At 29.6% G+C, this 22210-nt stretch overlaps 2 protein-coding genes across 4 annotated transcripts; both read right to left on the bottom strand.

Annotated features, from left to right (window-relative positions):
- Positions 1-1957: 1957 nt before the first annotated feature.
- Positions 1958-4692, bottom strand: LOC110621438 (G2/mitotic-specific cyclin S13-7). Its single transcript, XM_043958693.1, has 9 exons — positions 4512-4692; positions 4012-4168; positions 3867-3927; positions 3509-3760; positions 3263-3388; positions 2923-3171; positions 2674-2832; positions 2417-2595; positions 1958-2318 (listed from the first exon to the last, which is right to left on the bottom strand). Exons 1-9 carry the CDS (start codon positions 4546-4548, stop codon positions 2168-2170), a joined length of 1371 nt encoding a protein of 456 aa, XP_043814628.1. The 5' UTR covers positions 4549-4692; the 3' UTR covers positions 1958-2167.
- A 3459-nt stretch (positions 4693-8151) lies between these two features.
- Positions 8152-18518, bottom strand: LOC110620277 (stomatal closure-related actin-binding protein 3). 3 transcript variants are annotated; one of them, XM_021763952.2, is made up of 13 exons: positions 18126-18518; positions 16889-17226; positions 16496-16624; positions 15275-15367; positions 14678-14824; positions 13949-14017; positions 13289-13372; positions 11665-11848; positions 11201-11317; positions 10945-11006; positions 9306-9440; positions 8646-8795; positions 8152-8437 (listed from the first exon to the last, which is right to left on the bottom strand). In XM_021763952.2, exons 2-13 carry the CDS (start codon positions 17171-17173, stop codon positions 8405-8407), a joined length of 1488 nt encoding a protein of 495 aa, XP_021619644.1. In that variant the 5' UTR covers positions 17174-17226; positions 18126-18518; the 3' UTR covers positions 8152-8404. The 3 variants fall into 3 exon arrangements, with proteins under 3 accessions (XP_021619644.1, XP_021619643.1, XP_021619645.1); XM_021763951.2 differs by having other exon boundaries at positions 16889-17191; XM_021763953.2 differs by having other exon boundaries at positions 10945-11003; positions 16889-17191; positions 18126-18517.
- Between the last annotated feature and the right edge of the window lie 3692 nt (positions 18519-22210).

Raw genomic sequence — 22210 nt, 5'->3', positions numbered from 1 at the left:
AGAAGCATAAGTTTAAGTCTCTATTTAAACTCCCTTGGTTCCAACTCACATTAATTTTGCTATTCATTTGCAGCCCTAATAACCTATAAAGCTTTAGTCTCACATTATGTTAGGATCAATTCTCTCATGTCTAAAAGATCCATATCTTTTCTCTTCTGAGGTCTTTAGAGATCCTTATATCGAGGGGTATAAACGAATGAAACTGTTCGTGAGCTATTCGAGACTCAGTTCGATAAAAACTCGATCAGGCTCGGCTCGTTTAGAAAAACGAGCCGAGCTCGAACCCACTTTTTAGGCTCGTTTAATAAACGAGACGAGCTTGAACTTAACAGTATTCGACTCGTTTAGACTCGCGAGCTTGGCTCGTTTTCAAGTTTATGAACAAGATCGGGAGCTGACTCGTGAATTGGCTCGCGAGCTAACTCGTGAGCAGACTTGTTCGCCAATACCAATCCCACAACGAAAGTTAAAGGGATACGGAGGATTGTGACTTCTCTATAAAAGGACACAACCCTTCTACATTCTTTTTTATTAGTTTTGGGTTTGAGATATTTCAATTAAATATAAAAATTTAATTTAAAAGTCTCTTAACGACCTTATAAATTTAAATTTTATTTTTAATTTAAATTTATTTATAATTTATTTGAATGGAGTTTGATTTGACTTGTTAAGAATTTATTATGAATCGAACTCGAATTAAGTTCTGAGTTTAATATTTATTTTATGAATCAAACTCGAACTTATAAATGAAACTCGAGTCGAGGTTATAATGAAGTTCGAGTCGAGCTCGAACTCAAATTTTTAAATTTATTTTCTAATCGAGTATGAGCTTATTAAAGATGGGCTCGGCTTGATTGGATTATAGCCCTGTTTATATCAAGAGTGAGTAAGAAAGGTGCCAATTTGGCATTTAGGCTAAACAAAAATAATTAGGAACAAATAGTAAAAAGAAAATGGTTACTACCACATCCCTAAAACTTGAAGGACCAAACTTTTCAAAATCCAGAAGCCAATAAAAATCCTAATAATATGATTTAATAAAAAAAAATAAAAAAAAAAAAAGATTGCAGTCTAAAACCCTCTAGACAATTTCTTTATAACTAAATGAGTGCTTTCTGACCTTCCTTTGAACTATTACAACAAAATCAATAACTACTCTCTTATATCTAATAGGTGCACAATCTCTGTCTTGAACTCTTTAAAGACCTCGTTTGCTTTGACTCTCCATCGCTCGTTGGTCGTGGAGCATAGAGAACTCGTGTGGCCGTGGAGCATAGAGAACTCGTGTGGCCGTGCTAGTTCACCGGCATTCATAGACGATGGGTGGAGCTTGCAGAAATTGATTTGAGACCATAAAACTCATATAGACAAAATCAAAGAAGAAAATGAAGCAGGAGGAGAATATAAATAGGCTCTTAAAAGTTTTAATTGACAAAAACATTATCTGTGGCTAGCCCTCCAATTGGGATGGCACACTGGACAAGAAGGAAGCAGATGGTGGAACCACGATTTTATGCTCTAAGGGCGAGTGATCCTCCTTGATATGTTATTTGCTAACATTCGATCACTCTCTCTATCACTCTCTGTGTGTGTTGTGTTTGTGTGGAAGAAACTATACATGCCACATGTTTAGGGGAGCAGTAAATGAAGGACCCCTTGAAGCATAGGTGCTGTGAATGACAAAATTGTAAAAACAAACTGAAAAACAAAAGGGGGGGCGGGGGGGAACTGGCATTTAAAAGGCATGGAAAAGGCAGGATACTGAAGTGTCTTTTTTATTACTGTTCAATGCAGGACGTGCTTTATTTTAATTACACCATTAGTTTTTTTATTTCAAAATAAGTGTCTTTTAGAAGCTTTAGTGAAAATGATGAAATCAAACAAAAGATGTGTCAATGATCTTATGCTCATAGGAGAAGAAGGTCAAGAGAGGGGATCGCCTTTGTCTCATAGCATATGACATAAATAGCCCATTCTATAGAATGCTTTAGATTATGCATTCATTCATTGCATAGAAGGATGTTATCTGATATTAACTTGCCTTTGATTTCAAGGCTATCCGAGAGTAAAACAGATCTTGGATATAATCTTGAAAAAGTAAACAGCATAAAGAATAATATGTTAGGTTACAATAATTTTCACACGGACAACAATGAGAATTGTCTTTTTATCGACACAAACTAGCAGGCAAGAGACTTTTGGCAGGTGGAAGCATTGCAACAGCTCCTCTCTGTGGATTTGAGTACTTTCTGTGTACTGTTTTAAGCTTATTTTCTGCAGCTGTTGAGTGTAAGTATACCAGAAGCCCAGCACAATCCCTGGTTGAGACGAACAAAAAGCACAAGAGCAAAATTTGTAAATTACAATCTCAGTAGTGATAGATGGTTCCAGGAAAAAAGCAACGATGAATTCTTACTTAAGCTGTGATTCTGAGAAACCAGTATGAAGCTTAAGGGTCTCTGTCCAGACGGGGCTTTTGTTCAGAGTGCATCGAGCTGCATAGACTGCTGAGGCAGCAACCATTGACGGGCAGAACATTATAGTGTCATAATGCATGATACCCAATTCAGCAAGAAAATAGACCATGTTCTCCATCTGAAGAATTAAAGATAACATTTCAGATATATGTAAAATTTCAGCAAGATTAAGTATTAATGCAGAGATTTGCTCTACCTCCTTGTCAGGAATAGACGCCTTGATGAAACGGGCAAGGAATACATAATGTGTAGGCACAGTTAGGGTCCATTCAAGCTTTGCCAGTATAGTTTTCTCCATAACCAATACCTGCTCATGAGTATAAGCTCTGTCGGAAATCATCACCAAATCATTTACCTACAGAATTCAATTCATAAAGCAGTTAGCTAATGTGGTACTCGTTACAGAAAGAAACTGAAATCTTCAGAAACCTTGAATTATATTTACCTCTGGAGGCCAGATTTCCTCATATTTGGAGGCCATTAGAGTGGCACTGATTCCCACAAGCTGGAGTTCCCTTCTTGGAACAGCCTTTACAGATAGGAATCGATCAATTATATTGATTGTGAGATAAAGAGTTTCAGGTGACAGCTCAAACTTCTGATGCACATCTATCAACCAATCTATCAGAATTGCTCTCATCTTCTCATTAACCTCAGGTTGTGAGACCATGTAATTATGAGGCCGGCTCTCGTTCTGCATCTCATTTTCCATAGGTTAGCACATGATCTAGATATGCATACACATGCAAGAATCAGAGGGAATTGATAGGGAAAAAGTCTAACACCTCAACTAGCTTATAGAACTTGTAGATATCCTCAACATATTCAACTCCAGCTAGATGATTATTGGCATCTGCTGCATCAATATCAACAATCCCCTCCTTAGGTTTATTTCCCAGACCACAAGCAGCCTACAATCAAAACAATAAATTAGAGAAGGCTCCACCAATGTAGCATGTTATAAAAAGAAAAATCAGAAGAAGAAAAAAAAAAAAAAAAAAAAAAAAAAAAAAAAAAAAAAAAGAGGTCACCTTGCTTCGCGCATTGAGGGCTGAAGTAAGAGTCTGCACTTTCTTCCTTGGCGATTCTTTTTTCTTGTTCACTACCTTGTCTTGCTTCTTAACCTTTTCCTCTTCTTTCTCGTTGTCAGAGCTTATTTCAATCACCTCCTTTGGCTCTGGCTTGGCTACGATTTTCTTCTGAGCTTCCTTCACTGCTGCAGCCTTTTTCACGGCGGCTGCTCCATCTCCAGGCACCTTATCAACCTTGGCACAGACTAACTTCTGCACTTCACAGAAAACACAGAAACCATATTCAGATACAGTTTCTATAATTAAAAAAGACTCGGAAATTAAAACTGCATAACAAATGCTAGTCTGAGGAACAAACCTTGTTGTTCTCTGCTGCCGCTGCGGCTTGGGCATTGGCCAATAACTGTGCACAGAATTTCCTACCGCATAACAGAAAAATCAGCAAAAAGAAACAAAAATATCACCAAAGAATACACACACACAAAAGAACATGTGAAAGAAACCTTGTCATGGGGCGAGAAATCTGAGCCTGGGGCTTCACAGCGTCAATTCCTTGAATAGTTACTAGATTTCCAATATCGCCAAGAGCACGACGGTTTCTGCCATCAGCCCCTGCAGCGTTTTTCTTCTGATGCATATTGACACCTACAACTGCCTCCCCTGCTTGAGATCATTCATTAGATATCAATTCAAAATACAAAAGAATAGAAACAGAGAACCCTACTGTAGTATCTTTCGTCAGTTTCTCGGCAAACCAAACAGAAAGTACAAGGAAAATCCACCAAAAGAAAGAAAAGTGAATGGGGAAAAGCATTGAAATAGTTAATGAAATCGGACTAACAGTTAATGAAACTGAAAAATTCTCCTAAAATCAGATAACTGATCAATCCAATCATCAAATGAATTTGGGCAAGTATCAAACAGAAAGGCCAAGAAAGATTAGTCGATATGCATAACAGAGAGAAAAATAGAAGAGAGAGAACGACAGGGAAATAACAAATACCTCTAGCCGGTTGTTGAACAATGGGTCTTGAAGCCATTTCAGATCTAATCTCTTGAATCCTTTGAGTCTCTTGAATGCGAATCAATTTTCTCCAAGAACCGAATGTCTCTCTGTCTCTCTCGCGCTTTTTCTCAATGAACTTCCGGTATCTGGTGAGAAGTAGGAGATATAGAAGGAGAGAGAACTATTCTCTTTATGAAGATGGGAGGAGCCGACCCTTGGCTTGCAACGGTCGGATTTCTTTTAATTTTGGAGCGTCAGATCTCTCTTAAATCCAACGGCGTTGAGTGATTTAAAGTCTTATAGCCGTTGGGTAATTTCTTTTACCAGCACAAATGAAATTTACCTATTTTAATAAAACTCTAATATAAAATATATATATGGTAATTCTCTATCACTATATAATTATACATATGGTAACCGTGGCACGACAAAGTATTACCTCCAGTGACATGAAAATTTTATACTACTCAACCATTCTGCTAACACGTGCAACCTAATAGAGCAAATCTCATTTTTGCTATTTAGTTTGGAGTGAATTTTATTCAAAATTATTTTTAGTCTCAGTTACCCAAACATTATGACTTTTTAGTCCGATTTGCCAAAAGTATTTCATACCATATTTTAAATTTATAATAATAAAATATTATTCATATTTAAAATTATAAAAATCATTTTACAGTGAATTTTAATTATTGTTATTTTATTTTAGTTATACTAATAATTTTAATATTAAAATATAAAATTAATATTTTATTATTTAAAATAAAAAATTATTATTTTAATATTTTAGCTAAAAATGGGCAAATTTGATACTAAATCAAAATGTTTAAATAAATTAGAATAAAAACTTAATTTTGAACAAAATTACACGTTCAAAATTTAGAGGAAAAATATTTTTTTTTTATATGAAAATGCAGAAGATTATGCCAAACTTCATGTACACCCATGAAATAACTGATCCAAGAAGATGGAGAATGATGAAATTATTAAAAATATTCTTTTTATTTAAATTGTTTATTAATTTTAAATAATCCTATTTGTATTTCACTTTATTTTATTAAAATGAAAAATTCATTTTTAAAAAAAAAAAAAGAAATAGTTACTTTCATCCACATACAGAAAAAATATGTATTTTAAAAAATAAACTAAAAGTCACAAATTTATGTTTTTTTAAAAGATATAGGTAATATTAAAAAATAATAATAATGAAACTCAGAGTCTTTTTTATGAAAATTATAAAAAGTATATATTAATAAATAAAATAACTTATGACTCTATTATCTCGAAAATGTTTTTTAATTATATGTTTATTGCTCTTCTTCAAAGCTCAATTTCTAATTAATTTTTAAATTTTTTAATTTACCATATCATATACAAAATATAAATTATGAATAGTATTAATGTTAAATATCAATCATTCAAAATAAATTATAAGTTGTCACTATAACATAAAGTCACGTAACAGAAATTTAATAAGTTGGAAATGCAGTCTAACTTAGAAAAAGGAAAATTCAGATAATCTGGATTCATTATCAAGACTCGCCCTCCCCTAAAAAGGATGAGTCTCGTATAAAAATACTATTAAAAATGACAGTTCAGCATATTTTTATTATGTTTATAAATTGCGGGATTATCATCCTATTAGCAGACGATACTCTTACCAAATAATCGGACACACTATTATTAGATTATCGAGAAATATTATATTTCTTTCCACTATCTTAAAGTATAAAAGGAGAAAAATTAAAGAGGTAAAATTATATTATTCTCTCACACATAAAAATTTTAAGCAATTTAATATATTCACTTTCTTTTTCAATATATTAATTTAAATATTAAAGTGGCCGCTGTAAACGGTCACATCTTTTGTTTTTTAATCTATCCAATCTGACCGTTGCTTCATTTCATTTATACCATTAATCTAATATCGGTAACATCAATTACCTATCCATATTTGTATAAAATTTATGATATATAAAAAATTTAAGGGAAAGAGAATAATGAAATTGCAAAATTTCAAATTACTTTAACTTTTAACATTTAAATTAATTTTAAAATTTATATATATTGAAAATTATTAGTTCTATTAAATTTTATTTAATTAAATTTTTTTGTAAATAAAAATAATATTTTACAAAGATAAATAAAATATTTATTAAAAAAGTCAAATTTTTTAAAAAAAAAAACAAAGGTAATTCATAATCTTAACAAATTTATGTTATCTTTTACACAAGATTAATAAAAAAGAAAAATTAATTTTTTAAAAAGAAAAATGTCATCACTTCAAAAAAAATAATAATAAAAGCACTCAGAAATTTACAATCCTTAGTAATTTGTATATTTTCAAAAACAAAGTCTATTGAAATATAAGTTTTTTAATTATATTTTAATGACATTTAATAGTGAATATCAATATATTTAAGTAAAATAAGAATAGAAAATGGTTAATCTAAAATTCTCAAACTAATTCTTTAATTTTAATTAATAATATATCTTAAAAATCGTATTATTCTAATTTTTAATTTAAATTTAAAATCTTCATTTTGAATAAATTTCTTAAATCTAACTAATTTTAAATTAAAAATTTAAGTATTTAATAGAAAAGTGTTTAATAGAAAAGTGTAAGTATATATTAAGAATTCTTAATATTTATGTGTATATCTATTCTACTGTGTCAAAGGTAACCAAGTCCAAAATTGGCAAAACAGATTTTATTTTTAAGTTGTCTATCTATCACTCACAGAGCGAGTCAGCAGCATAATCTCCTGAAATTTTTTAACGGTATATAAGTAATTCTTCTTAATACATGAAAGATTATTTTTCTTAGATTATTTACTTATTATTAATTTAATTTTATATATTATTTTTATTATTAAGTGATTTTTTTTATTTATTTCATTTCATAATTTTTTTATTTTAATTTTTTACACATGTTAAAAAAATAATTTATTTTATTAACTTTTTAATTATACTCTTATTAGAAATATTAAATTTTATTAAATATTATATTACTACAATAAAAAAAAAGGTAAATAATAATTTTAAAAAAATAAATAAAAATAATAGAATGAAAGAGTATTTTTTTTACTTTAATTACTTATTTAAATTAAAATTATTTTCTAAATTAAATTCATGTATCCGCCATGGTCATTGAGGTTTTACAAGTAATTTATGTGTTTTATTGATTATAAAAAAAATGTTTCTTATGATATCTTAATAGGAATTAAAGAACTTTCTTTCTATGTTTCTTTATTTACATGCAGCGCCTTAATATAATTTCTTCTTAAGATTGATTAACACATTAAAATGCATTCAACTTTCAAAATTTGCATAGAATCTCTTATTAATATGTATAATTTAAATTTCAGTTATATAAAATAATAATTTTTTTATAATATTCTGAAATAGTCCGATCCAAACTGGGTCCAAATAACTTTTAAACTCACTTTTCACTTTTCACTTATCCCAAAAAGATTAATCCAAGTTATTTAGTAATTTGTACTAACTATTATATACAATTTCAATTTTCCGCGATCAGCTGAATCTCGTATATAAATTGAATCATAATAATTGCATAAATACAAAAAAAAAAAAAAAAAAAAAAAAAAAAAAAGCAAAATAATCACAAACAAACATAGGTATGCAAATCAGCAACAAATGAACCAATCAATTAAAAAAAAAGGAAGAATTTGTTACAATAGAACAGATTAGGCAAATTAAAAACTATGCCTAAGACAAAACATCAACAAATACAAAAATAAAGGTGCATTCCACTTCCTTACTATGGCAAGCAAACACATGCACATCACTCACACTATCAAAACCCTGAACAATACTCACATCTGGTAGGGAAAAAAAAAAAAAAAAACAGTTATGTCAGTTGCATTTTGTTATACTTGATCCTCTGGTCCAACAAGTCTCACCTGTCAATCCACCATTGCAATATGTTAAAGATACTGTAATTAAATGGATATGAAAAATAAAGCAGATTTGGAAAAGGGAGCTTTTTTGGCAGAGAATTCAGTCAACTAACATGAAATTTTACAAGGATGAACAGAAAAACAAGCAAAAATGATGATGCTTAGTAAATTTAAATCCACATATAAAAAAAGCACAGAAAGAGATGCTCACATTACAATCAAGAGCATATTTCCTGGCAATCATTATTGCTGCATTCCTTTCTCTTTCTGATTCAAATGTTAACACAAATGAAAGACCCTTCCTTGGTTGCCAAAATAATGCCTTTGCTGCAGCATTACTATCGACTCGAGCTCCACATAACTAGATGTCAGGAAAGTGCAATAGTAAGGATTTCCGGGCGATTAGCGAAGTTAAACTAGTTCAAGAGAATAAACACATTAATCTTTAAGCTTGAAGGAAAGAAAGTTAATTCCCACTTTTCTCCTCTCTTTGGTCAATTAGGAGGACCATTAGGTCTTCACCTAAACATAAAGTACTCATCCCCATACCGTAAACCACCGAACCATCTTGGATTTCAACTTCAAACCAACTTGGATTTAAACTTCAAACTAATTCACTGTCTTCTTGCAGGCTCAGCTTAACTAAAAGGTCCAATGGAAAATAGAGGGAGGGGGGGGGGGGGGAATGAAGAAATAGAGAGGGAAGAAAGGAGCCTTTTTCAAGCAAAGAAACATTTAGACAAGGATTGGAAAAGATAGCCCAAAATAAGGCAGATAGTTCACAATTTTATTAAATGCGTAGTGAAACCATATCGGTTCTTTGCTTGTTGATCACCCATTTATGCAAGTACAAACCAAACAGAGATGTTACCTGCACTGATGCAGAATAAATTTCTCTAGCCTTTGTAATCCACCCTCTGCAGAGCTTTATCCTCATTTTTCCCACATTAAATGTGTGAACAGAATGTGATGGATGATCTTGTCCATTCATCTGGGAAATAACTACCTGCATGGTGTGATAATAAAATCAAATAAGCACCAAGTCATAAGAAAAAAAAAAAGAAAAAAGAAAAAGAAATCAGCCCCAAGCTATTGGTAAACAAATGATGGGTTGACGGAGGCTTCCCCACTTTTCATGGATTGAGGGAGGATCAGCCCCAACTACCTAATGATTGATATTAATAACTTGGTTCCTAGTGCACAAAGGCTTCCCATTTGCATGTATTCAGGGAGGATCTTCTATCATAACAAACATAATAATACCATTGACATACTGATGGAAAACAAAGAGAACAACGGGATGGACATGGAAGGGCTGTGTTTATAGCAGATGCAATTTCCTCAGGGGGTTAAAAACATGCATCACAGGAAAGAAAAATTGGCCCAATTCCAATTCAAATTGCCCACTCCAATCATTAATTATTTGAAAAAAAGAAAAAAAAAAAACAAACAGTGAGTGAAGAAGAAGACATGAACAGTCCAAGTCTAAACAGGCACAAAGTCCTAAACATTGAGGAAAGATTAACAATCCTCCCAGTCCCTGACTAAAAAAAGTAAAGAATAGCCAAAAATGTAAAAAACAAGGTTAGTGTTCCGGTTCTAATCCACAGTGCTCAGATCTTGTACCCAAATAAATATAAACTCATTGACTTACTATTAGCAAATAATGCAAGTTAGTTGTCTTATTAACAAGAGTCATGATCTTAGTGGTTAACCCATAATGTAGACAATGCAAGTTAATTTTTATTTTTACTTAGTGGTAGGAGAGTGATCCTGCATGTTGCTTAGTGCTTAATGGTTCCTGTTTTTAGGAGATGGTAATGTCTCTTTAAGTACAACATTTTCATAAAAGAATTATAAGAAAATTTCCTAAAAATTTTTTAGTAATTCAACTTAAGAGATTTTCAGGTTCTCGCTAATAGCAAGTCAATCTCTAAGAGTCATGATTTTAGTGGTTAACCCATTTTCAAGAGTCACGTAGTTAGTAGTATAGCCACGTTCTTAGTGATTAATCCACGATGTAGATAGTGTAGGTTAGTTTTTATTTTTCCTTAGTAGTAAGAGGGCGATTCTTCATGTTGCTTAATAGTTCAAGAAATGGTTGTCTCCCTTCTGTATTCAAGTGCAACAATTCAATAAAGGAATTATAAGAAAATTTTCCAAAAATTGTTGAGTACTTAAACTCAAGAGATTTTCAGATTCTCTCTAAAAAGCTTGTTCCATCGCATCCATAGGTCACAAAAAGAAAATTTCTATCCCCATAAAATTTCAGCAACAGACCCATAACTCAATCCATTTTTAAGGACCCTAACACTTACATATCAGAATATTGCCTCCCAACCCCCTACAATAATCTTAGCACAAAAGGGTCAAAATTTTAAATGCAAATAAAATAAACACTATTGTACTTTGGTTGCTACTGTGCATCTATGTACATTACTCGTTATTGTGGCACAACAAGAAGAATAAATTCTAACAGTATAAATAACAGGAAGGATGAGGCTACATACATTAAATTCAGAGCTAGATTTCCGTAAAAGTGTCTCTACATAGCTTCCCAATCCTGCAGCTGCTGAAAGCAATTTTGTTAGGCATCCTTCTTTACGTAATTACCCTATGTACCAAACATAAGTAATGTAGCCCAAACTTTGCAATCTTATACCTATATCCCTACTATCAGAAAATGACAGTAGAGAATTTAAAAATAATTCAAGGAAAGTGGCAAATATAGACAACCACAAATCATATTCCATTATCAACACCAACCAGTTTCAATGGGACCAGCAGTTGTCACTGCAATTTTTTGGCCATTTGAAATGATTTCTGCTTGCAAAATAAATCCAACATCTAATGGTTCAGGGGCGTAACTTGATTTATTAGCACCTGTTGAAATTAAAAAAAAAAAAAATTGAATCACATAAGATAGACCAAGACAAAGGATGAAAAATCTAACATCTTGGGTATATAAAGTTCAGTTACTGCTTTTGTGAAGCTAATCAGATGAAAATTGAAGGAATTCATGATAGATATTAAATGGCATTTGTTGAAAAAAATTGAAGATGTGACCTGAAACTGAGTATATAGAGGATAAGGATCTAAAGAAATGGTCACAACTAATTTAGGATCAGTAAGAGCTTTACATGCTAACCCACATTTGTATTTTATAAAGCAACATTTTCTTCACGTTGAGCACACAACTACGTGTTAAAAAGCTTTGATTGAGAGAATACCTGAAATAACTTCTTTCTGGCTGCCATCACATGATACACGGCACCACTGAATTGAACACTTTGAAAGTGGCGGTGGAGAAGCATTTGATCTAGGCTGGAGTTGCAGACATATACCTAGAGTTTCAGAACCCTCTATGATGTATGGAGCAGATTTATTCTCCTCAGCTCTCTTGCTCTTTGCCAGCTGGAAGGATAAGAGTATCAGTAGTGCAAGATAATTATCAAAATCTAGCATTTCAGCTGGTTATATAATGCTGGCAAATGGAACCCTCATCAAATTTCAAGAAATATTCATGACCTGAGAAATAAAAAGAAAAAAAGAAATGGAAGAACCAAGTGCCCACATATACATTCCAAATGTGCTCTAAATGGCCACAAAAACTGCATATGGCCTGCTCAATAGCCTATCATCAATTACAGATATGCAGTACACATGCCTCAGAGGGACTTTGGCTATCTCCTGGGGCCCGGATGCACAGCCAAGCTCAGACTCAGATGGGTACAAATGTCACTATCTGTAGCTTTCCTTGCAACATAACATAGGATATCAACAGTGTTTCATGTAGTATTTGATTGTCTAAGCTAAAACGTTATGAAATTCAGTTTAATTCCATAAATGACACAGGGTCCTTATCCACAATTAACTTGTTGCATATGAGAGGAAGAATCGTCACTGAGATACCGATGTAGAACAAGGAGAACCAAAGGATGAAAAGTTTGAGAACCAAATTCTCATAAAAAGATAATTTTAATTTTATTAATTATCAATAATAAACATAATAATAGACTCTACTAAAATCCCTACATAACACGCAGGCCTGTACAGTTTGACATGGTTCTGGTTCAGAATTTTGGTCCTTTAAACAATTTTATGCAATTATTTTCATGACAAGTCATACTTGAATTGTCATTTAAGCTTTAAAGTTGGTCATTAATATACTTTACATCAAATAATACCTGAAATCTTCTATTCCTAATTTATATGGACCTTAATTTATAATTTTATATTCCAACATTGTATTGAATACATTTTCATCTGAAGTCAAATTCACTTTAACATAATTCTCTAGGAAATTAAATAATAACAGAAAAATATGTTCTCAACTGACAAAAAGGAGACAGTAGAAATCACTTTTTTTGTTTTTAACTCATTCAGCATTTTTTCATGCCACAGTGCAGAGGTGCCACTATCATTACAGCTATTTAATTTTATGTTATCTTTCTGAACCCTACTGACTTGAATAAGTGCAAGCCCATCAAGATCCAAAGCTAATATTGATATCTATCTATCACATATCCAATAATATAATTCAAAAGAAAATGTGGTAATGTGGTAAGTACTGATGAAAATGTAACAGAAGAAGATTCACAAAATTTAGGAGTTCCAAGATAATAAAAAAGAAAGACACTAGCACAAAAATTGCAGAATATTAGTTTCATTCTATCCAAATAAAAGGAAATTTATTGAAAGAAAAAAGGCACATCAACTTCATGCCTTTCAAATTGATGAAATAAACGAATCAAAGTTGTTCGCCTAAAACTCCAAACTGATTAAATGAGAAGTTAAGAAATGAGCAGACAATTTGCTTAGTTAAGAAATAAGTACAGAAAAGGGTTAGCTAACCTCATTCTGAAGTTTAACCGAAAATATAGATTTCTCCCGAATCTGAGTTCTCAGCGCACGAAGCTCGTGCTCCATTTCCATCACCTATAAACATTTCAAGTTTCAGTTTAGCAAAGAAACTGGTAAATAAATAAATCATATCATTACAACTCAATACTTTGAAGGTTTGAGTTTTGCTTTAGAAAACAAGACATGTAGCATCTCCTAAACCCCCACTCCAACTAATGTAAAACCTAAAAACCAAAAGATAATTAAAAAGAGAGGAAATACAGTAATCAAATGGAAAGAATTAAAGAGCAAGCACAAGCTTGATAATTAGCCGGGAAGGCAACTTTTAAGAACAATAGAATGAGGAGTGCCAAAAGGAGAAAAGACGCTCTCTTTAGTAAACTCAAAATAGATAAAATTTCACATGAGATTATCGCATAAAAATTTTATGAGGATTTAATTCACTAAAGTGACTCTTATACTTTTGTTTTCTTCTACCCCTTTGTAAGCTAAACACGTGAAATTATTCAAGGTATATGCTACTTGGTCAAGTGAGACTGCAAGTCTCTCTTATATGGATGGGTGCTAATGTGTCTGTTCTACAGGATAATAAGTCAGATCCACAAATAGCCTCCCTGCAATAACAAACCTGGAAAGACAATATAGATGTACCTTGCTTGGCTGATGCAACAATTTAATTCTTCTAGCTTCTTGAACTTCCTCGATTAGCTCCTCCACATCCTGCAATAGCATCAAGTTTATTAACAGATAACCTCATTACCAAAACGATAGTCACCATTAAGACATTAAACAGTGAAACAATAATAAAAAGAACCTGCGGTTGAACTATTGAAGCTTATAAGGTGAAGTTTAAAATACTTCACAAAGTAAAAAACAACATCCATCTATTTGGAAGCCTTCATTTAGAACACAACTTCAATTTACATCTTCAATGTCATTCTTTTCCATGTGATGATCTTTACAAGTATGAGTACAGGGAAATTTTGCTATTCAAATTAAGGGACAATAATTTCTCTTGCAAAATTACAAAAGAACTAATTGCTTCACGTATCTAAAGATTATTAACTTCAATTTTCATTAAATGTATCTGCAAAATCTGAATTCTTTCCCCTTCTCAAAATCAATTATCACTGTGTTTATTAAGCAGTATTTAACAACTAAAATTTCTAGTTTTCTGATACATAGATGATAAATTACGTTTCATCATTGTTAAATTCATTTTATTAATTAAGTAGATATTGAAGGATGCTATTATTGTTTAGGAAAATACAAAACTTTTCACTTTTTAGCAATAAGAAGCAAAAAAAATTGTAGTCTCTTAAATATAATCAACATGGTGGGAAGATTTAATTAAAAAAAATCACTAAGAAAATAACCCACAGGAGCCTGGTTTTTGGAATTCTGAGCATTCCTTTCTTCTTCCTCCAAAGCCTCTCCAAACCTCAGTACAACTACCCTGGCACTTTCAATTTCAGCACAAGCAAAAGATTTTTCTTGATTGACCAACTTTTTAGCATCTTCAGAAGCCTGCAGATGAAAACTTAAGCATTCAATTTTTGTAAGGAAATAAGACATGGACAAGAAAGTCTCTAAGAAAAGGAAACATGAAGACCTTTCCAATTAGCATGAATTGGAGCAACTTAGCCAATCAAATGGCAGTGTTAGGAAAGCAATTGTGCAAGGCATTATTCAACAGTGACAAAAAGCAATAATTATTTGGGAAAAAAGGAAAACATATAACCCCAAAAAAAATTCTGTATTATAATGAGCAACCTATATGTTATAAAAGCAGATATGAGACATCAAACATAACTAATGCCTAATTCCTTAAACATTTTATTAAAAAAAAAAAACTAAATTATGATATAACTAAATAATGAATCAAACAGTGGAAGCATTTGATTGTAAAATCTAACTGGCAAATTCTTTCATTCTTTTTCTGCTGATAAAGAACATTTTGCACCATCAATAACTGACCTGTTTAAGAAAGTTAGCAAGCTTTTTCACTTCAAACTTCTCTTGAATTAATTCCCCTTCTTTCTGAGTTAATTTAACTGCTAGTGCCTCTACCTGCATAAAATATTATAGTTAATCATTACCATAGTTTAAATATGCAAAAGTGAACCAAAAATGCATTCATATTCTTCATGGATTCAGAAGAAATTTTCCTTCCATTGAAGACGTGCTTGACTTTGCATGGCTATATGCAAATATGCATGCATAATAACCAAGTCTATGATTAATAACAGGAGAAGATAAACAATTATAAGCTGCGAGCAGCTAGATAAACAATATAGTAAGTGTCAAATAAAAATCAACTACATATTACCATAATAATATTTGCAATTAAGGAAACCCGATACTCAAATACTTTTATTTGCTTCTTAAAAGATATTTATACTAAATCCATTAACCAAACCAAAGAAAGCGGCAAGCTCCTAAATATGATTCACAAAGCATCTAATTTCAGTCCACAGAAGAACGACGATTGATAAACTGTAAAATTGCTCAACCTAAAAGCTCAAGATTATAGTTTCAAATAAAAAATAGGTTATACCCCATCTAAAATGCCTTCTCATATGAAAGCCCATTCAATTTGTAGTGTCTACCAGTATGGAGTATGGACCCTTTAATCATGTGGTGAAATTTAGTTAACAATATAGGGATGACCGAGATTTGAACTCCAGCCCTTCTGTAAGTCTCTAAGAGTATGTCAAAGGACCATATAACCTAAAACTCCATACTTGCAGATGATGGTCCACGGAAAAGTTTCATAATTTTAGCATTAGGCAAATAAATAGGAAGTCAATAATGGCAACAAAATATACTTCCTTCCCTCAATGTAAGAACAACATTATTAATGCAATTGGTGTATGCAACAAGAAATCAAGAACTAGAGGCAGAAGGAACACATATGAACTGTACTACATTTTGGTTTATGACTATCACAGAGCAAACATAACTGATGTTTATGATCTGTCCAAATCACAATGAGAAAAAGAAGGATAAGGCTAATCCTCCATGTTGCAGCAATTGGCACTGTTTTCTACATGAGTACATATAATACTGTATCAATAAGCAAGACAGTGTCCATTAATGGCATTTGAACAGTTTTATGAACTAAAATCCAACTATTAATGATATGCATGGCATTTAAGTTCAAAAACACATTGACAAACAGGGGGAAGAACCACCAACCATAGATATAGCTTTCTCTACATCCTCCTTGTTTCGCCCTGCCATTCGTCCTCTTAAAGATTCCAGTGCATCTCTAAGCTTTTTAAGAAGAACATGTCCTTCCAAGGATGCAACCTCTCTAAGCTTTGCCTAAATTCCAAGAAAAATGAGTACCATTCATTTACTTGTCTATCCATATTAGAAGATATTACACTTAATACCAAGGAAACAACATTCTAAACTGACAAAATGAACGAGTATAAGAGAAGATAATTGAATGGCAAAAGAAAATTGTCCAATGCGCATAAGTGATAGGGAGAAAATCATATTTGAGTATTGGATTACATGATTGTTACATAAAGGAAAATATGTATATGATAAGATCTATAAAAAGAAAGAGAGGAGTTTGAAAACCTCCTCAGCCAACTTAGCAGCAGCAGCCAAGTTCTTGTCAAATTTACTAGCGAGGTCACGAACAGAGAGGCGCTTGTGCTGATCTGATAGCTGTGTAGTTTCTTGTTCAACCACCTCCTTTAAGGATGGACCTTTATTATCCTCTTTTGGCTCTTCCAAAATCTGATTATCAGGTCCTAATTTATATTTTGGAAACCCATTGGAAGCAAAGCTTACATCAGCTGAAACTGGAAGCATTACGTCCATCTGCATCTTTTCTTCTGTTTCAGGACTTATCTTCGTCATTGATTCAGATTTTACTCACTGTTCCAATTAAAATCCAACCTCAAACATCAGACCTTCCATGAAAATTGAAAATGTAAAATTTAAGACCACGTGGAAAACTCCATATTCAACCAATTCATGCTGCAATCAACTAGGTGTTTGTACAAATTACAAATATCAAAAACAGAAACACATTAACACATTAAGCATGTTAATATGCAACATATTTTAAGAAGGCAGCATAAGATTCTACCACACTGTTGATCTCCATGGTTAATTGGCTACTCAAACTGGGCAAAAACAAGAAGGTATCATTCTGATATGTATTATGCAAACTAAAGGCAAATAGCTCTTTAAGACAGGCTGGGAGTAGTTGATGACTAATAACAAGGCTGCCAACAAATGAAAATTGGACTTGTTAACCGCATTATTAACTCGAATGTCCATCAATCTGGTATAAGTTGTGATCCAAAGCTTGAAATACAAAATTCTCCAAGCTACCTTTAAAATCAGAAAATAATAATAATACCAAAGAAGAAGAAAGAAAGAAAAAAAATAAAGTAAAGAAAAGAAATAACAGAGAGAGACCTTCTACATTCTAACTGGATATTTTGAATCATGGAGTTGATGATTCAACCTTTTTACTTACAATTGCAGTGAACAACAAGTTCTTCCCAAAAAATTATTAACCCAGGTTACCAAATCTCTCCACACAACAAATTCTCCGTCAATCTATAATTTTTTTTTTAATCAGAGAAAAGTCAGCATAAAATCAATCCCATCCCAAAATTGGAAATCACATAAAACTTACCATAAATTTCCAAAAAAGAAAACACATCTTGCAATGACAATTAAGGCAAAAGAAATCAACTCAAAAAGCAAAAAAGAAAAACGAAATGCAACAAAAACCCACATGAAGAAACAGCAAAATGCAGGTAAAAAAAACACAAATGAGGGAGAAACAAAGACTTACATATTACACTCAATGTGCAACCAAAGCACAAAAAAGAAGAATGGTTTAGCACCAGAAGCACAAGTAGAAAAAGATTCTTCAAGCAAAGAACAGAGATACAGAAAGAGAAATAGAGAATGTGAATTGAAAAGAAGAGGAAGAAGAATCTAAGGTATGGTCTTTAGGGGTTTTGCTTTTAAAAAAGCAAGAGTCAATACAGAGTGCGAGAGAGAGAGAAGAAGAAGAAAAGCCTTTGATGGTACCAACTTATTTCTTTTCTTTCTTTTCTCTTAGGTGTCTCTCTCTCTCTCTCTCTTTCGCTCAAACATTCAACACCCAACAATCAACAAGTTGAATGTCTTTTGGGTTTTTGTTTATGGCTGCTTAGCTAGCCTCTCTCTCTCTCCATGCTCGTAATTTCTGTTAAAAGAAGGGTGTGTCTGGTCAAATAGTGAAAGATGAAAAAGCTTTTGTCTCCATGAGATGCGCTGTCCCCACTTTCTACTCATCATCCCCTTTGGGTTCCTCCAGTCCCATACAGGGAAAGTTATTTGTACTCTGTAACTATTATTTTATATAATTTAATTTAAAAATATATTTCATTCCATAATTTTTTTATTTTTTTACCGTTTTAAAATTATTATTTATTTTTTAAAATTATAAAAATATATAAATTAATTATTATAATTATATTTAATTTTATCTAATTTTTAAAAATCTCTTAAAATATTATTTTAATATTTAATAAAGTTTAATATTTTTAAAACAAATATAATTAAAAATTAATAAAAAAATTATATTTCTTAATGTATAAAACAATAAAATAAATAAAAAAATTATAAGATAAAAGGAATATATAAAAATAAATACAATCATTAAGATTTAAAAATTTTATTTAAACATAAGAGGGCATAATTTTGATTTTATAAAATTTTATTTATTTATATTATAATTTTTATTAAATTATTATTTAATTCAGCATACAAAAAATTAATTAGTTAATTTTTTAATTTTAAAAAAATATTAAAATATTACTTATATTTTAAAAACTCTATTAATTATTTTATCTATTAATTTTAATTATTAAATATTATTAAAAAATTTAAAATATTTTTAACATAAAAAATTAATTAATAAATATTTTTATAAAATAAAAAAAATAATTAATAAATTTTATCGTATCATAAAAATTAATAATAAAATATTTAAAATTAACTATTACTAATAAATTTTTTAAAATTTTTAAAAATATTTAAATATATTTTTCAAAATTTAAAAATTAACTAATAATTTTTTCATACCACAGATTTCTCTAATTTTTATTAAATTATTATTTAAGCTTTATTTTATTAGATATAGTTAAAAAAAAAAGGTAAAATCTTTCAGAAAGTATAATATACTTTCTTAGATAACAATGTATACCCTTTTAATATTAAATAAAATATATTTTTTAATCACTTATCTTTAATTTTTAGATTACAAATAGATTTTGTTAAATATTTATTGACTAAAATATTATTAAAAGTAAAATATCTTAAACATTAAATAATATAAAATTTTAATATATTTAAAATATCTTAAATTAAAAGATTAAAAACCAATAAATTTATTTAAAGTGTGTAATCAAATTCGAAAGGTTTTTAGCAATTTACTTTAATAATACATAAATAAATATTAAAATGGTGTTTAAAAAAATTAATGTGGATTAAATTCAGTGGAAAGAGATAGATGTCCTTAACTAAATTATAACTTCAAAACTTGTACATGAAAAAAACTCCGTTGAGATGAGTCTGATAATATCTTGATTTTAAATTAGTTGGAATTAATAAATTATTAGGCAATGAAAGATTTATAAAAAAAATAAAAATTACATAATGAAATTATATTAATAGTGTCGAAAATTAATAGTATTGTACTGTAATTAGTTCAATAGAATTATGTCGTAATTAGTTTACCTGCAAAATAAAAGGATATAAAGTGACGACTGCTCACTCCGACACTCAAGTCAATATATTAAAGAGAATGGTGAATATAATATTTAGAACTGGAGAATAGTTGTGTCAAAGAATAACATATTTTTATTTTTATAATTTTTTTTTATTATACAGTAAAAAATTAAAAATAAATATAATATTTTTTAATTATAATATATAAAGAATATCTATACGTGTCATGTGGTGAGTGGTAACAATCAATTATCTATTTTAGTTAACGGTCTGATAAAGAATATCTATGACGGATAGGTCGATGATTTTACAGTTATAGGTAGGGGAGAGCATAAATTGGTTTGAATTAAAAAATCGAATCGAATCGATTAATTTCGATTTAATGGTTCGGTTAATTGAAATATTCGGTTCGGTTCGATTAGTATTTTCCAACTTATTCGATTTTCGGTTCGATTCAGTTTAAACATATTAAATAACCGAAACACCAAAAAACCAATTTTATATATACTTTTATTAATTTTATATGTATTTTTAAATTTTACATAGATTTTTATGGATTTTTTAAATATTATCATTATGTATTTAGATAATATTTATTGGTAAATTTATGTGAAATATTTATTAAATTATTCTATTAGAAAATTCAAAAAAAATTATAAATTTCGATTTGAATCAAACTGAATCAAACTGAATCGATTTTTATCGATTCGATTCGGTTTGATTATATTTTTATAATCGATTTTTTCGATTTTTAATATTTTTACAATTCGATTTTTAATTTTTTCAGTTCGATTCGATTCAGAATCTAACCGACCGATTACACAGTCCTAATTATAGGCGTAATAGTAATATACTATAGTGTGCTGGATAATAATAATTTTATGCTAAAATTTATTCAGATCTTTTATTTTTAATGAAATTCTTATTACGTAAATTTATTTTGTGATAATAATTAATTATCTATTTTAAATGAGTATATTAAGTAAAATTTAAATATTTTTAAGATAAATATTGCAAAGTTGTTTAAAATAAAGTGATAAATATAATAAATTTAAAATTAAAAAATTGAAAATATTATTATTAAATGCTTAATTAAATTGTGACTAACAGATTGAAAGTGTCAGAGTGCCTAACGAGTTAGTTAAAGTAATCCACAAGCAATTAAATATACTATGCATACTGTGCTTTCTTAACCAACGTGTGGGCCATTTGCATGCACATTTTTTTCTTATATAATAAGAGCTCTTTCTTTTTTTTTTTTTTTATTTAGAAAGTATCTATTTTAATCAGTGGAGTGTAAATGTTATATAAATTTTAAACTTTTTTAATATAATAGAGTATTAAAATAGATTAAATAAACCTTTTTTCGTTTTTAAAAATAATCAAGTACTTCAGACATAAGCTTTTAAAAATATATTAGATAACGTTTAAAATTATAAAAATTTATTAAATAATATTTTATTTTTAATTGATATTTTTTATATTCTATTTTGTTTCCTTTATCACGAACATCCTTTAATAATGTCTCTAAGCTTATATTATATTCTCATGTCTACTATTATCGTATAAAATAAGCAAAATTAGATTTTATTAGATCATAATTAAATTAGTGATAAAATTTTAATAGATTATAATTCAATCGGTGACAATAATTACAATAAAATTTGTTTTTAAAAATATTATATTATTTTATCGAATTTTCAATATGTGATTTAATTTTATGTCAAAATAATATCTCATATTATTTACAATTAACTATAAATTATAAATTTTAAATTAATATAAAATTTATATCATAAAATATTATTGTAATACAAAATTGAATAACAGATCTTAAAGTAAATTTTAAATTTTAAAGTGAAAAATTAATAAAATTATAAGATATTTTTTTATATATTTTTTTCTTAAAAAATAACTTATGAACATCTCCAAAATATAATAGATTTATGGTAAAAATTAAATTTATCAAATTAAAAATATCAAATTTTAGTTTTTATCTAAATTTATTCATGAATTATTATTAAAAGTTTAAATAAAGCTAAATAAATTAAGAAATCATTTTTCATACTTTGAAATCCTAATAAATAATGATCTTATTTAATATTTTATTGATAATTTAAAAATAAATTTAAATCGATTGGTAAAATTTATTATTTTTAA

This window comes from Manihot esculenta, chromosome 8 (assembly GCF_001659605.2).
Source record: "Manihot esculenta cultivar AM560-2 chromosome 8, M.esculenta_v8, whole genome shotgun sequence".
Taxonomy (NCBI): Eukaryota; Viridiplantae; Streptophyta; class Magnoliopsida; order Malpighiales; family Euphorbiaceae; genus Manihot; species Manihot esculenta.
The sequence above is the reverse complement of the archived record's forward strand: the minus strand, read 5'-3'. Positions and strand labels throughout refer to the sequence as shown.

Coding starts and splice junctions, on each gene's coding strand:
- LOC110621438 (XM_043958693.1), bottom strand. CDS start 4,548: ATGGCTTCAAGACCCATTGTTCAACAACCGGCTAGAG. Junction 4,169..4,511: donor TGTTCAACAACCGGCTAGAG/GTATTTGTTATT, acceptor GATCTCAAGCAG/GGGAGGCAGTTGTAGGTGTC. Junction 2,833..2,922: donor AGGAAATCTGGCCTCCAGAG/GTAAATATAATT, acceptor TGAATTCTGTAG/GTAAATGATTTGGTGATGAT.
- LOC110620277 (XM_021763952.2), bottom strand. CDS start 17,173: ATGACGAAGATAAGTCCTGAAACAGAAGAAAAGATGCAGATGGACGTA. Junction 14,825..15,274: donor TTGCTAACTTTCTTAAACAG/GTCAGTTATTGA, acceptor TTTCATCTGCAG/GCTTCTGAAGATGCTAAAAA. Junction 11,007..11,200: donor TGCTGGTCCCATTGAAACTG/GTTGGTGTTGAT, acceptor AATTGCTTTCAG/CAGCTGCAGGATTGGGAAGC.